General features: G+C 36.6%; 1 protein-coding gene across 2 annotated transcripts in view; it reads right to left on the bottom strand.

The window, feature by feature from the left end:
* Positions 1-17,096, bottom strand: part of tcerg1l (transcription elongation regulator 1 like) — a 70,574-nt gene that overhangs the window by 34,350 nt on the left and 19,128 nt on the right. For both annotated transcript variants that reach the window (XM_084435236.1, XM_084435237.1), the window contains one exon: positions 14,979-15,155. In XM_084435236.1, the coding sequence (XP_084291362.1) occupies positions 14,979-15,155 (177 nt within the window). The remainder of the gene's footprint in view (positions 1-14,978; positions 15,156-17,096) is intronic.

Genomic DNA, 17,096 nt, shown 5'->3' with positions numbered 1-17,096 from the left:
TTCACCCAAACACAATGAAATATGCATTTTGACATTATTTCAAGTTATTCAAGCATCACTGAAACTGCTTTTAGTTTTTAGTGATTTTGGTAGTACTGTCTATAATCGGATTAATTAAATACATGATTTGAACACACATCCTTGTATTACAGTAATCAGAATTTATTGTGCTTAATTGTCATAAAAATATCACAATGCCCAACAATATTAATAATTGTGAAAATATGCTTTATTTTCTTTAAGCAAAATATGATTTCTTGTTTAATTATTTGTTATATATTATCTTATTTATTTGAACTGTCCCTATTTTTTTTTGGAGTAAAATATGACCTGAAATTCGTTTTTTTTTAAGGAATATTGTCCAAAATGTAATATGATAGCTAAATAATGTTTTTGGTTACATGACTTATACATAATGGTTTGAGTAAATCATGATTTACAGGTACTTTTTAGGTGAGCTATCACTTTAAGAAGAGCTCAATCACACTGCATCTGTCTCTGAGGCTGTACTGTGTACTCTTACAAGAGCTCTCACTCTTCATCTTACATAATGCAGAAACATTTGATGAAAAATTGAATTAAGGTTGAAAATTGAAAATTGTACGGTGAACAGCAGTGTTAGTATATACTGTACGCTGTAAAATCTTTGAAAATAGCATTTCAAAAATAACATGTGCAATATACTATGCAATGTACCATACTACTATTTGATATGCTTAGACGGGTAGATTGTAATTAGGTAGGTAGATTGTAGTAACATGAATTTATATATATTATCAGCCTCAGAGACAGATGCTGTGTGATTGAGCTCTTCTTACATACATACTGTATATATATATACACACACACACACACACACAAGTCAAGTGCATTGCATCGTGGGATAGAGTATAAAAAAGTGTACTCTGGTTGTATACTGCATATTTTGGCAAAGAAATGGTACATTCTACATTTCTAACTATGCCATTCCCAAAATATTCCATGTCTTTACAACATAACACTAAACATCTTGTGATAATCTTATTCATCCTGCAAAAGTCTCATTCTGCAGCAACTTTCAGCATTTTGAACTGGTTTCTTAAACCAAACACATCTGCTGTGCCACATGAGTCGCCTAAGCTTTCATTTCATGGCACAGTTCCAGTTTTCATGGCACTAACGCTAAAATCCTGAGCGTTTTGTCTGAATTATAGCATCTGTGCTAAATCAACACAGCACTGGCAGTGGTTCAAAAGGAAGATTCTGCAATATTCAACAATATAATGCAACTGTGGCCCTATTATATGCAACAGTAGCTCAGTCCAGCCTGACCTTAAACCGACCGTTATATTATTCAAACTGCATCATGGCCCGATGGCTGGCTCTCGTGACACAGTTATCCATCTGTGTTTGGGCTAACGGAGGGACTATCAGACCCAGGTTTGAATGGGAAATTCAGGACACTGCTCATGTGGCAGAGGGAATGATCTCGCCCTGGGGAAAATGGATGAAACGATCTGGTGGGTTTAGCTAAAGGCCGTACAGAGGTTTGAGACCACTGTGAGGCACAGTTTATGAAGTAGTGCACTGTAATGTAACTGTAGTTCTTCTGCAGACAATGTCCCTAAGTTAATCTGTATATAAAAGCTTGTCAACCCAATCGCCATCATAATGTTGTGGTCTGGTAGACACCAGGCTTCTAAATGTCATGGCTATTCTACTACTGTATTACTTCCCAGACTAAACCAGCTTAAACTCATACTGGTCTAAGCTGGAATTTGGTGGTGAAGATTTTCACCATCACTATATAGACATACTGTGAGCTACAACATTAAAGAAACAGTTCACAAAAAGAAAAGTTTTGGGAAGATTTTCAATAAATGATGACCTACATTTTGGTCTGTTCCTCATACAAAGCTATTGAATAACTTCAGAAGACTTGGAATAGAGAGCATGAGTCATCAGGCTACTTTTATGAAGCTTTTATGGAGTTGGTCCTTTTTGGAGCTTGACAGTTGTGGCCGCTGTGAAGAGCTGTGTGGAGATTCTTTCTTCCACACAAAAAAATAACAGCATACGGGGTTGGAATGAAATAAGGGTGAATAAATAATAACAGATTTTGTTCAATGTTAAAAACTGTTCCTCTTAGCTAGTGGTGCATCAATCATGAATAAATTAGAAACAAAACCAAAAAAAAAAGCAATTAAGGCAACAATACAAATATAGGCATGAATATAAATATTTTTTATATTTTTGGGTATTTAAAAAATTCTTCCTTAAATATTAATGATATATATATATTCATTTTGAATTGTAATAACATTCCACAATATTACTGTTTTAAAATCTACACAATATTAGAACAGTAGCATATATATATATATATATATATATATATATATATATATATGAAGAGTGCAGATGCAAAAGCCTCTAAGTGCCATCTGAAATTTTCTTCTAGAATGATCATTTTTATCAAGCTTGTATATTTAAGTTCAGTAATTTCACATAAATGGCAATGGAAATTACCTATGAATTGTCATTTAAGTGAAATTACTGAACTTAAATATACAAGCTTGATAAAAATGATCATTCTAGAAGAAAATTTCAGATGGCACTTAGAGGCTTTTGCATCTGAACTCTTCATATATATATATATATATATATATAGATAGATAGATAGATAGATAGATAGATAGATAGATAGATAGATAGATAGATAGATAGATAGATAGATAGATAGATAGATAGATAGATATACTGTATATATATGCAAAAAGTGCCCTAACCAAACATGAATCAGTCATAGAATCCCCAAGGTATTTAAGCCAGCACAGAAATATTGTAGCAATGAGTCGCATACTAACCTCAGCTCCTTTCAAAGCAAAAGGTCAGTTGAGGTTGTTTCCCACAACATGAACGCATATTTGCAGATGACCTTTTCATAATGCACCTGGGAGAGCGTTTCTGTACAGTGACCCAACACGCTCATTCCAAGCACTCCAGCGTGTGTCATGCACGACTTATCAGTGGAAAGGCTCTTTGTTTAGCTGTAATTCTCCTCAAGTCTCTCTATCTTTCCTTCTTCCATTCACACTTAACTGTGGAAAAACCTATCTCTTCCCAGCACAGGTCTAAAAACAGAGAATAGCAGAGCTGTCATTCACCTGGCCAACTAAAGATGCACTCACAGTGAGCAGATACAAATCAGGACATCATGTCTGATACCTGAGTGCTGGGATCGGCGTGGGTTCAGAAGCAGATATACATAGTGCTGTTTGTCACATCCCACAAACGCCTATCGCTTCAGAACGACGTCTGCTCTGGCTCTGCATATACAGACCTTTGTAGGTGATGCAAAACACTCAAAGAAATGTAATACAGCTGTTTCTGTGTGCTTAATATCTGTGTATGAGGGTTGCAGGACTTCACCAGCACTTCGGAGACTTACAATATATAGGCCTGCCAGAAATACTGTGATAAATTTGGCATCAGAACAGAATTCAGGGGAAGCACTATCGCAGCACTTTGTATTTGACTGCCCTGTGAATTAAACATCAGAGGGATATTGGCGTGTCACCGCTGGCTGCTCCATTCACAAGAGTGACTTGAAATTGCTTCTAAAATCAGACTGAATAAAAACGGCAAACTGACTCTTGAGACGAAACTACATATGAATGAGTGTTGCTATACACAGAGAAACTGCAGGAACCTGAAAAAAAAAAAAGGGTATAAAAGGATTTGATGGACATTTCAGTTACATATTGTATTAAAGTGAGTTTCTGGCCTATAACTAATGCATATTGTACCATATTAATGTTTTAATGGGCCAGTATGTTTCTTTTTTAAGAAATACTTTTATGAAGAGATTGACAATTGAAGAGATCTCATTCTTGATTTTACTTTCCTATGTGCCATGACTTTGTTTATATCTAAAAAAAACAATATTACTGACCCCAAAGTTTTGAATGGTGTATAAATTGGATATTTGCATGCTCCTGATGACACGCATTTCATTGCTGTTTGTCTCCAAATTATTTGTCTTATTCTCATTCTTCAGTGCATCTAAGACTGACTAAGCGCTGTTCTGTGCATGTAAAGTTTTGGTGTATAAGACAAATATTTCATAAGCACAAAGAAAATGACGCCTTCTCCTCCATTACATACAGAGGCAAACAGCTGTGCTCTATAGTACTCACGATGGTACTCATGTTAAAGACACAAAAGTACCGTGGTTCGTTCCAAATAATACAATATCTAAAGAGACTACCGTGCTGTAAGCAATTTCTGCCACTTTACGAGATGGTCCTCACTGCAGAACATGAAATCCAGGGGGAGGAGTTGGATCCAGATCCAACTCCTCCCACCTTACATCTCCACCCCCTGATCCCTAAACCCACCCCTAAACCTACCAATCTCCACCCCTTAGATCTGGATCCAACTCCGCCCCCTGGATCTCGTGTACTGCAGTGAAGTGCTACTGCACTTTACTAACTTCCACCAGCTTGATAACGGACGTGTCAGATGTCAGCAGCTCCAACGCGCAAAATCATTCAACAGGCAGAGAGAGTTTCTGAATTAAAAAGTGTGGGCTTCTCCCTTCACTCACTTAATTTCGCTAGTTCTGTCACAGAGACAGGTCTGATTTCTAGAGACACCTATTTTAGTGATATCTGTCAGCTATAAGGACATTTTATGTGTAGAATTGCAAAAAAAAGTATCTTACACGCAGAGGTAAGAATGACCTGGAACGACACTCTGCTATAACTTGAATGCAGAATTGTTCAGTCGTTCAGCTGATGGGCACCAGAATCACCGATGAATTTCAAAGATCCCAATACAACCCTCGCTTTAACTAGTCGAGTTTGGTTCAGGTTCAGCACACTAGTACTAAATTGCATGGAATTTCAATTAAGCATCGCCACACCAAGGGTCCTGTCTATCATAATCAGAGCACCCAAGCTACTTATCAAGTACACTGAAACAAATATTAAAATATAATAATGATGACATATTACATAATTAAAATTAATATAATTAGTCTGCCTTCAGCTCCCCAGTTAATTGCACAGAACTAGTGTGAGGGTTGAAGCTAATGATGTGAGGAAAAACCAGCCTCATTTAAATGACAGTAATCTGATTACAGATGAGTTTTTTTCTTCAACTATTGACACACTGGTTGCATGAGATTTCATATTCACCGTCAGCACACAGTGAAAAGAGACTCCTGGTGAGAACCCAAGCCTCCAAAGCCACACATGTCAGTTCACTCTAGAGTAGGGCAGTCATTTAATACATTATTCAACACTTCAGCATCCTTGATCACAGTAGTGTTTTATGGTGCTTTATTTGAATAAAATGATACACTGCTGCACAAACCTAGACTACGACACATTATGTAAAGATAAAGGTCCATTCCTGCATATAACACCTGCTATTAACTCCACCTCTACCATGCCTGCTTGCTTTTATTCATGATCCTGCCTTTAGAATGTATTTGAGCACAGATGATAGCCTGGTATAAACACATATACATGAGAATCCAAAAAGTCAAGACAAGCTGTTTTGCAATGTTTCCGAGGTCTAATTCGTGATTTTACTTTCAAACGGGCCGTGAAGTGGTGTGTTCGAGACTCTCCTTGAAGCGGACTTGAGTTTATTCCGCTGAGGAACCGGAGTGAAAAGCTAAACAGAGGGCAGAGATTAGGACATCACCCACAGAGATTAGACCCTCATCTACTTTGACAACCAATCAGAAGCACAGCTTGAAGATTCGAGAGGTTTTCCCCCACCTTTTGATGATAAAAAATTTGAAAGGGAATTTTAATGTGGAGGCTTACAAAGGGACAGATACAGAGGAAAGGAGTGACCCTCTTCAAAAGTCTTAAGAAGAGTTCAGAACTCTTTCAGCGGACCAGGAGGCACTGCTAATAGCTTTCTTTTCTCCATCCAAACGATAAGATACTGGTGGAGTTCACTTATTTTAGAAATTGTGAGGGCATCTCTCCGGATAAGATATGACCTCACATTAAAAAAGGGAGACTGTAGGAACGGAGAAGCGATAAGAGTTTTATTCGGCGACTCAGAGAAGCTGGGAACTTGACAGGCTAAATTGATTTGGGTGTTGGTGAGTAAATCTGAGTGCTATGGGAAACTGGTTTGCAGTAAATCTGTAAAGTCTCCAACTGTTCAGCATAACAATGTGAGAATCAATGTCTCAGTGATCTACAGGAGGGCTTTCTCGAATTGTCAATAGCATATTCCCTCCGAGAAAATGGTAATTATCGGCTCTGTCTGAAGTTCATCCACCATGATGACCAGCTATTTAGAAGATACAAACACCTAAAGTTTGACTAAAATTGTATACCATGGAATGAGTAATTGTATGACAATATACATATTTTGCTGGAAAATAGATTCCGATTTTTTTTTTTTTTTTTTTATCTAATAAATTAAAAAATAATCGCATTTGATTATTTTATCTAAAGGATAAGATTCATAATAATGGCATCAGTGTAATAAGAAATTCAAAACTGCTAAATAGACTATCGCATGATCACACAATTAAAGTACTGATAGTTATACTAACTAGTCTTTATGCCCTGGATTAAGAATACTTCATTATATGAGATCCTGCTTGGCCTAATGATTGAGATTTCATAAATCAAAGGCTCCGTGGCATAAATCTGCTCTTACTTGTGAAAAGAGTCTGCGAACACATCAGACACAGGCTTTTAATAGAAGGCAAACCAGGGCTTGGATAATTACCAGTGTACCATTTCTAGACATGTCTGTTAAAAAAAAGAACATCCTGAATTCATGTAGAGGATTCAATACTTTATCTGTCTGTGTTCATTCTTTTCAAGTGAATCACATTACCAGCAAAATTAGCGATGCGATCCTGTCTTCAATCATTAATAAAACACAGCAAACAAAGTGTTGAAACGAGAGCGCTGTGGCGAGTTCCGCCACCACTGACACAAATGTGCAGTTGTTCAGAAACAAATTACAGGTAATGTTGCTGTGCGTGTGCAGTGTGATGCCAAAACATGGAAATTAATACAGAGTGACACATCTTTTATTCACAGCGTGATGCTGAATGGCACACATTATTTTGTTAATTAATAATAATAGTTATTATAAAAAATAATGAATTATTTACCCTGTCTGCTATTGGTGAAACAACCACTCCAAATTCACACCATTGGTTGGAATCAACCTATGGATGTATTTTGTAGTCTACATGAAACTAGAACAGCAGAGAGTATTTTATCATTGAAGGAATTTTAAGGTATAATGACAACTTTGATAGATTTGCTAAATCAGGGCTCCACGCAGGGAGTTTCCAGGGGGCAAACTGCTCATCTAAATATGGTACAGAATTCATAGCGAGCGTCCTTAGAGTCATTAGTGAATCTCTCTTAGTCCAGTCAGAGTGCATAATATTAATGAAAGCTGTTCTAGAGACCTCTCCACTTTAATCATCCTCATCTCTCTCGCTCTTTATCGCTCTCCGGTGACCTTTTCAATCAATTAAAGCTTTAAGGCTGACCTGATCAGTGTGAACAAGAGTAGTACAAGCTGTCCACGAGTCCATGAGGTGGAGGAGCTGAGAGCTGAGAGCCAGTGCAATCACTGTCTGAGCGGAAACTGGACAAAATCTACAAGTCTGAGGTTTGTGCGATTTTTTTTTTTTTATGTTTTTGAAACACATTACATTTATTCAATCAAAAATAAAGAAAAACAGAAATATTATTACAGTTTAAAGTAACTGTTTTCTATTTAATATATTTTTAAAAAGTCGAACTTATTCCTGAGACCAAATCTGAATTTTCCTTCAGCCTTCAGTATCACATGATCCTTCAGAAATCATTCTATGCTGATTCGCTGCTCAATACACATTTCTTATTATTATCAATGTGGATTCTTTGATGAATAGAAAGTTCAAAGGAGCAGCATTATTTTAAATAGAAATATTTTATAACATTATAAATGTCTTTACTGTCACTTATGACAATTCAATATAAAAGTATCAACGTCTTTCAAAAAAACTAAATCTGTATCAGTGTTAAAGGTGCACTGTGTAATAATTAGGAGGATCAGTTGACAGAAATGCAATATCATATACATAACTATGTTTTCAGTGGTGTATGAAGACCTTATTTAATGAACCGTTCTGTTTTTATTACCTTAGAATGAGCCATTTCTATCTATATACACCGCGGGTCTCTTACATTGAAATGCGCCGACATGTTTCTACAGTGGCCCTAAATGGACAAACGTGTTTTGTCACTATGTTGTTCTTCGTGCAAAGAAGCTAGCTAAAGTCAGCGCATACTCAATACTAAAGTCTGTGTCAACACTGACACAATGATGAACAAGTAACAATAATATTCACAATAACATAATTGTGAACTGAATAATTAAGTAAACCTAATTTCTTAATTTATCTTTGCAAAGAAACCTCATTGCTTAACTGGCTACTCTCTGCTGTCTCAGACGACGACATTTTCCTGTTGGCCACCGTAACTTCTCTTGATTGCAATTCGCAACCTCACCACTAGATGCCGCAAAAAATTACACAGTGCACCTTTAAATATTTAGGAGGGTCCATTTAATTGATTATATTTTGAGCGGAGAAAGCCAAAAGATAGCATAAAATATGTTATGTTAGGCTTTAAAGAGCCAAGAAAAAAGAAGTAGTCACTGGTTAAAACATCTACTCATATAATAAAATATCTTGCTTGTTAAAAATATTATGGTCAACACGCATTTGCTGTAGTTATGGCATCTAACCAGTTTGACCCCTGGACCGGCCCACTACTGTTTTGAGATAAGTTTGTAATTAGGAAAATTAGCAGGACTTCTCAAGAGATAGACACACAGAGAGAGAGCTAAATTTGAAGATTTATCAGTGAAGGTGTTTATCAGAATTCTCAGAAAACTTCAAATTAATCTCCAAAGTGTTATCTCTATGCCCAAGCAGTGAAGACACTTCTTATGTAAATCATGACCTACTAATACTGCTGTTATCAGACACAATGTACTTTGCATAATTGCCCCCTCATTCAGCAGCCCGGCTTGTATAAATTTTGACCTTTGGCTTTTGGTGGGTCACACCTTGTATAAGTCATGAAAACTCCAAGAGTGGCATTTGTATAACAGGAACTCAAAAACTTCACCCACATACTATATCAGAAGTCAGAGACAGAATTACACTTCCAATCAAAAGTTTGGTCAGTAAGTTTTTTGAAAAAAAAAAAAAAATCGTTAAAGCTACACTGTGTAATTTTTTAAGTTGATTCTTAGCAAAAAAACACTTTGTTCTTTCAAAGTGATATGTGCTCATTAATGTGTAATTACTTCTACCAACTAATCAAGTATTCTCGTAAGCGTAGAATCTGCCATTTAGAATACTGTACATACGAGCGAGTCGCTCGAATGGCGGCAGCCATGTTGCGCCTCCATCTTGAAAATACATTAGCCAAAGAGGGACATACCTGGAAATTCAAGCTTCGCCTTTCGCGTTTTGACACTCAGTGGCACCGTGACGAATGCAAGGGAGAGATTACTCGCGACTGCCGGCAGATTTGAAATAATACGGCCACCGTAGGAGTTAAAACGCCCTCGGAATGGGAGGGGCTAGAAAGTAATATTCAGTTGGTAGTCATAAACAATTTCACCGCTAGATGGGAGAAAATCCTACACCGTGTAGCTTTAAAGAAATCTGACTCTTAACCTTTGAGCAACAATATATATAGTTATATTATATTGATTTCATACACTGTAAAAAATTTGCTGTAGTTATGCAGCTGTTTGCCAGAAACTTACTGTAGATTTAAATTGATGTTATTTACTGGCAACAGTTTGTTCAAAGTTAAATGAACATTAAACATTAACAAGTCTTTGTCTTTACAGAATAAAATTATAAAATAACAATCTAATGCAAAGCATTCTGGGAACCAGAAATCTTCATCAACCTTTTTCTGTTTTTTTCCTTCAGATTTTGGTTCCCAGAATGCTTTGCATGAGGCTGTTATTTTAGTTTTATTCTGTAAAGATAAAGACTTGTTAATGTTTAATGTTCATTTAATTTTGAACAAATTGTTGCCAGTAAATAACATAAATTTAAATCTACAGTAAGTTACTGGCAAGTAGCTGCCAGTAATACTGTAATTTCTACAGATTTTTCTAACAGTGTATGTATTGTTTTCTATACACATTTGTCTCAATTTTTGTACGTTTTCAGATTTGATATTTCCAGCTTTGTTTCTTTTCATATTTATCGCTGCAGAACAATAAAATTGTGCACCCCCACCGAGTTTACAAGTCTACTGAGCATGTCGATTTCCAAGTAAAGAGCAGAAAAACACATCTTTAGGTGTGAGCCAAAAAACAACTTCTCCCACATCAGTAAAAGGCATCTATAGACACCATAAGCCTTGGGAATTTGGCAGACAACACATTAGTTCAACTTACTCTGCAACATCTCGACATAAATAGATAAACACCTTTGACACAAACACAGAAAATCAGTTACTCAACTTCATGTTGATACTGTAATCGGAAACTTTTCGAATTCTGGTCATACAATACTCTTCCTCTATCATTTAATTGCAGGAAAAAAAATTGGTTTGGCAACAATGGAGTCACATTCAGGGCATCAGTTGAAAGCTTAATCTCTCAGAACAGATGTGTAGGACTCCTGTAATTCAGGCATTTGAAGAGAGCTCAAAGCCGCCTCCATTGGCATTAAAGGATTCCCCCCCACAGCACTGGCACTAACAGAGAGCATGATAAATAAGTGACTAAACTCAACTCATGCACATTGATATAATGGCAACATCTGCTTTCAAAAAACATGCATCAGTGCAACTGCCATCAGCATCCACAGACTCCTCGCTGGCTCTATTTAGCTCTACGTAGGAAGCATCATATGCATGCTTCCATCATGAAGGTTGATCCAAATGGTAGGCATCATAATTATTCTAAAATACCTTCTGTTTGGCTTAATTCAAAGGTACTGTAGTATCACATGAAAAGCATGCACTGTGTAGCGCTTTCCATCTAAGATGGGAGGAAAAATACATTTTAGTTGGCAGACAAAGAAAGAGAAATGATTTGATGTATGTGTACTTATAATTTATCATTTCAATACCAAAATGTATTCAGCTCAGTAAAATTAAAAAAGGACTATTTTACCTGAATGTGCTATGTAATTTTATGTGTTATATAGTTAGTTTAGAAACATGTTAACACCAAACTCTGTTGAAATATTTTTTTTTCTCCCACATTTCTACACTTTATACAAAACAAAATGGTGTCAAAGCAGCTTCACTGACACACATAATTAGACACACATAAATAGACAGGCGGAGCTGGGGGAGGTGGAGGATTTCAGAGGAACTCTGAGAGCGTGTTGCAGAACTAACTTACAGCAAACAATGAACCAGACTATTTAAATGCTGAGCAAGCAATTTCATTGGCTGCAGGATCAGCAGAGGCCAATCAGCTTCAGTGTCACAATAATGCGATTTCTTGTAGATTGCATGTATCAGCCTGACAGCCTGTGCCCTACAGAGGTTCATGACTGAACTATATATTTTTGTGTTGCAAAACTTGCTGCCTATGAAAAAATCTGTCCCTTATCAAGTTCCATTTTAGTTAAGATACTGACTTAAAAGTCAGGTGTCCGTAGGCTGTAGACAGCAAGATGTCTCACAACAGCCATTGCAAGAAAAGAGTACCACCTCTGTCCACAGTGTCTAATAAAGTGCTCTTAACACAAACATCTGCAATACACTTTATTTTACAGCACGTTGCACTTACGTGTACTTACAGTGTACTTACCTAAGAAAGTACTGGGTTATATAAGTGTTACGAATAGTGGTGCTAAGAAATACGCATGATGAGGAATGAAGACTTTACTGAACAAACACATTGGAACTAGGAGAAACTCTGGAGAAACACACAAACAAACATCAACAAGAACTGACAAACACTAAGGGAGAACACAGGGTATACATGTGGCAAACAAAGAGAACTAATGAGATAATTAACGACACACAGCTGAACCAAATGAACTCATGAAGACGTGATGATGGTAACAAGGAGTGGCGGGAAACTGAACAAAATGAACACAAAAGGAAGTCAATATGGTTTGGTATAGGGACAGTTTCAGGGTTAGTCCCTAGTTATTAACCAGTTATTGCAATGACTATAATAAGTTCATAGTATGTACATGGGGAACAGGACTGTTAAATGAAGTGCTACCGCTTAAATATGGATTCAAAATGAATGATACAAAATTTTTACATTAAAAATGCATAACATAAAAATTTCTATTTGATATATATGTTTACATGTATACATAGCCAGTTTTAGACATCCAAGAACATCAACATTTTAAATATTTAATAACTCATACAAAAATTAAAACAGGATAATTTATCTTGATAATTGTGGCACGTGTTGAGATGTGATAAGGTGCATTCTGTGATGAGCCTAATTTATATAGAAAGGGAGTGATAAAAACTCACTGCATTGGTATTTCCAGTTATTTAGCTTCCTGTTAAACTGAATTGTGGGTTAATTAATTAGACTGTCTTACATAAGTTTACAATCCTTAAACACAGCATCCAGAGAGAGCCGTACACCTCAATTATCTTCCCTTACACAAACTGTACGCCAATAATTCCTAACTTAAGAATTAGATTGCAATCAGAAAGAATTACAACGCCAATTACAATTCGAATGCAGTGGGCTGATGCTCTGTGGACCAGACATGAAGAGTGATACAGTGCCCACGGCATCAGACAAACATGCACATACATTGTTAGAGTATTCATCCCTCACACCCACATACAAGACTGGAGGTGAGAAATACATACATTTGCTCATAAAATATATAGATCTGCACTCAGAATCATGTACACCCTCTTATTGACACGCACGCATGTTTTTTTTACCTCAGGCAATCCACAAGCAAGAGGGACTGAACAAGTTCACTGAACAACAGATGAAGGAAACAGTTAATCAATAGGCATGAAGGAAGAGAAACAGACAGAGAGAAAAAGAAAGAAAAAAAAGACCAGAAAATAAAAAGGATACGCTCTGTCTGTTTCCCTAAATAAACGTCCGTACTTCTTTCAGGTCAGTCATTATGCACTGACCCTTGAATTAAACCCGTCCACTTCAGCAAAGTGAAGCTTTTACTTTTTGAAGAATAATGGGAACGCCACGGAAAGAACAACACCTAAACAAGCTCAGCAAGTAGATGGGTGCTCAAGCAGCAACATTTCTTGTAATTGCTTGGGAAAGTCCAAACCAACAAATATAAAATCCTCAAATTTCCTCTCAAATCGAATAAGTCTGCATGAAAGCACTGTACACAAACAAGCTAACTTTTTTTTTTTTTTTTTTTTTTTTACCAGAATGCACTTTAAAACCTTTCCTTTCATGCGTGCTAAGTTTAAAGTGAATGAATAAAACAACATGCAGACTATTTCTGACAACCCAGGACTAAAAAACTGTGACATTTGCATAACCAAAGGCATTTGCAATTACAATTCACCAATTAGGACATCAGAAGCTTTGTGAGAAAGCAGACCCTCATTATGAACCCAAGAATCTAACCAAGTGGGTTAGACAAAACAACGCAAAGCAGGTTGGTTTCAATCTGAGCCAGAAGAAAAAAGGGTTGCGTGCTGAAGCACTGATGAGGAGAGAGTGTTGCTGGTATAGTTTGGTAAAGACAGTTTAGTGCAAACCAAACAGGAACAAAGTTTGCTTTGCACTAAATAATTAGTGCATTAATCAACTAAAATAAATCAACAGTCAAGCTACGTTCAAAAAGCTCATAATTTAATCATTTTTAAGTGATTCTTTCTTCATTAACTCAACTGATTCATTCAAACACACTGATTCATTAAGAAGTGAAATAAGTAACTGTCCTTAAAAGTGAAATTGAAACATTCACTCATCAGATTCGGTCAACAACACTGATTATTTTAGGAACTAAACAACTGACTATCTTTATGAATGAGTCACTGAATCATTAAGTCAACCGATTCGTTTAAACACAGTGATTCATTCAGTGATGAAACAAACAACTATAAGTTGTACATCAACAATAAATACATCAACTCATCCTTATAAGTGAGTCATTGGATCATTCACTCATTCATTCAGGTTGACCATTTCTGTGTACCAATATACCAACGCATTCTCATCCTAGGGCGTCATATACTGACACTTTTGACATTTCGTCTACATCCAACGCACATGGCACCCTTTAGCGTCAATATGAGACGCAGATCGCTTTGTTCGGTTATGGGTAGGTTTAGGTCTGGGGTAGGGTTAGGGTTAGACCGCTAGGAGGCGCCTTCTGACCCATATCTATCTGCGTCTCATATTGACACTAAAGGGTGCCATGTGCGTTGGATGTAGACGAAATGTCAAAAGCGTCAGTATATGACGCCTTGGGATGAGATCGGGCTGAATATACATACTTATCCTATACCCTAAAAGTATGTACTATTTTTGTGAAGAAAAAGTACATACTTTTGACCGTGTAGCAGAAAATTAGGCAAGTTTTTGGGACATACTACTACGCCTTTAACGGACCGCAGACCAGTGATTCATTAAACCACTCACTCATCCTTCAACTATACAGATTCATTCAGGTATGCCACTTCTGCTTGGGGAAGCTCAATAGTTCATTCCTCTTTGTTTGGAAATGCACAGTTACTCAATAGTAATGCCTGTTTTATAAAAGCAATAACATATTCACGATCATGCATTCTTGAATGATTCACAAACCCTTGTGACAGTTATATCACGCCATGTTAACTGAAAAAACGTCACTATTTTGGAAACAGCGGAGCTGCTGTCACTGCGAAATGTAATTTTGTGAGCGAATCTACTTTTAGTAAGTTACTCCCTAAAACTGCAGATAGGATAGGATCACTAATAAAAGCTTTTTCTGTTGTACTCCTTACCTGCATGAGGTGTCATCAGAAACGGAAGCTTGATCGGTGAGAGCGAGAGCAGGTGGAGAGGGTGAGCGGAAGAGACAGATGCTCCCTGTGTCACGTCAGAATCCATCGCCATCATGGCTGCTGCTGCCAAAGCGATCCGTTTAGAACTTCCTCTTCGCTTAATGGCCACGGGACAACCTGAAAAGACAAATAAAGATTGATAAATAGTTGACTTTGGAAATAACACTGTATTTTGCTGGCCATTCTTTTGCTGGTCAATCTAACAAAACGTGCTCATAAATGTTTATTTTAATGGTTGCACTTGAACTGGGATGGGAAAATTGTCCCAGTAAATCAGTAACGTCTGTGTGGATGTGGATTTTCTTCCTCATCATCAAACCATAAAGTCACCATGAAATCAAAATTACAATATTTGTTCAAGTGTTCGAAGTGTTTGTTGGAATTTCACTTGGATATGACACGAAAGACGATTGCAACTTCCGTTTCATGCCGACTTTAAATGCATGATGTTTTAGAGATGTTATGTTATGTATTATGCGGCTTTAATCATTTTACTATGTGTAATCTGCCTTCATATAATTTCATATAAACAACATAGTAGTCAACATGAAAACACACATGGAAAAAATAATTACATGTTATTATAAGAAAGTAAATGGGGTGCATTTTTGACTTCAGAATCTGAAGTGTTTGCATATATAAACAATCATATAAATACAGATTCTTGTAATTCCATCATGTGCATCAGTGGAGGTTTGAACATGCAATGTGTGTCGTGTGCAGGACTGTCTTTGTTCTGGGGTTTAACTGGCTGCCAAATGTTTCATGGGCTTTGCCTGTGAGTTTCATCAAAGTGTTGAAAACCTTATCAAATCTGAACACAATCCCAAACCCTCACACACAAATATATACTATATGTGAGTCAGTGAACAAGCCAAACTCTGTAACTGCACATTAGAGACATTAGAAGAAATGTGGTTTGTAACTGAATTATGTGGAGTTATGACCACCATGCAAGCAAAGTCAACTTCATCCACATTACATTTATGCATTTGGCAAATGCTTTTTGCTGCAAATGAAAAACCAAAATGTAATGTGGATAAAGTTACAAGCAATCTATAGCCGTTATATCAGTATGTGCACTTGTTGGGAATCAAATCCATTACCATGGTGTTAACTTACTGTAAAGCGAGCTCTACCAACTGTTATATCGTAGTTTCCATAGCATTGAATTTAATTTTAATTTTTTTTTTTTAAGAATTACACTGTAAAACATTTTTTTTATTTGAAAGGAAATCAAAATGATTGGAGATTACAGGAGTCTGTTTTACAAGAAAATACCATTTCAGTCTTTCTACTTCAAAATGTCACATTCATTTCAATGTGATACTTGCCATTTGTAATTGAGAAATTTACGTTTTAAAGAGTGAAAACTGTTTCTACGTGATTTTTTTCACTGTATGAATTTTTAAAGATCTAAAACCGATTCTATGCGTGAGCCTAAAGAGCTATTGAATGTAAACATGAACAACAGCAGTGACTCCCATAAAGCTCCAGAATAGACTCCAGTCACACCATCTAATCACTTGTATATTTGTATACGTTTGAATATTTTGCCATAACCAACGAATATATTGTATTTTACATTCTAATCAATGAATAAAAGTGACACATTGAATTCAAATGTGACATTTTGAAGTAGAAAGACTTTTTTTTTTTTTTTACGGTGTACATACCTTGCTGTTTTTCATGATTTTTACTATATTTTTGGCTCATTAAGGTTTCAATATGATTTGCTTTGGTTCATGGTTTAGAATTCTTTCTTTTTTGGGGTGTTTTTGCCTTTATTATGATAGGACAGTAAGCAGACAGGAAGCGAAGTGGGGGGGGGGATCTGGAAAGGTCCGCGAGCCGGGGCTCGAACTCGGGTCGCCTGAAGCGCAACGGCGTTATATGTCATGCTTTAGAATTCTTTATTGCAGATCTTTTTGAAATGTCTAGCCGAAGTGGATGGTAGTTGTGATCTACACTGTACCTAACTTCACTGTGTTGTCAAAACCATGATGAAGATCCCTTATTAGTCACCTGGGTGAGCTAACACACACATGCTCGTCTCAT

The sequence above is a fragment of the Rutilus rutilus genome (assembly GCF_951802725.1).
Source record: "Rutilus rutilus genome assembly, chromosome: 16".
Lineage (NCBI taxonomy): Eukaryota > Metazoa > Chordata > Actinopteri > Cypriniformes > Leuciscidae > Rutilus > Rutilus rutilus.
This window is presented reverse-complemented; position numbering and strand designations above follow the sequence as displayed.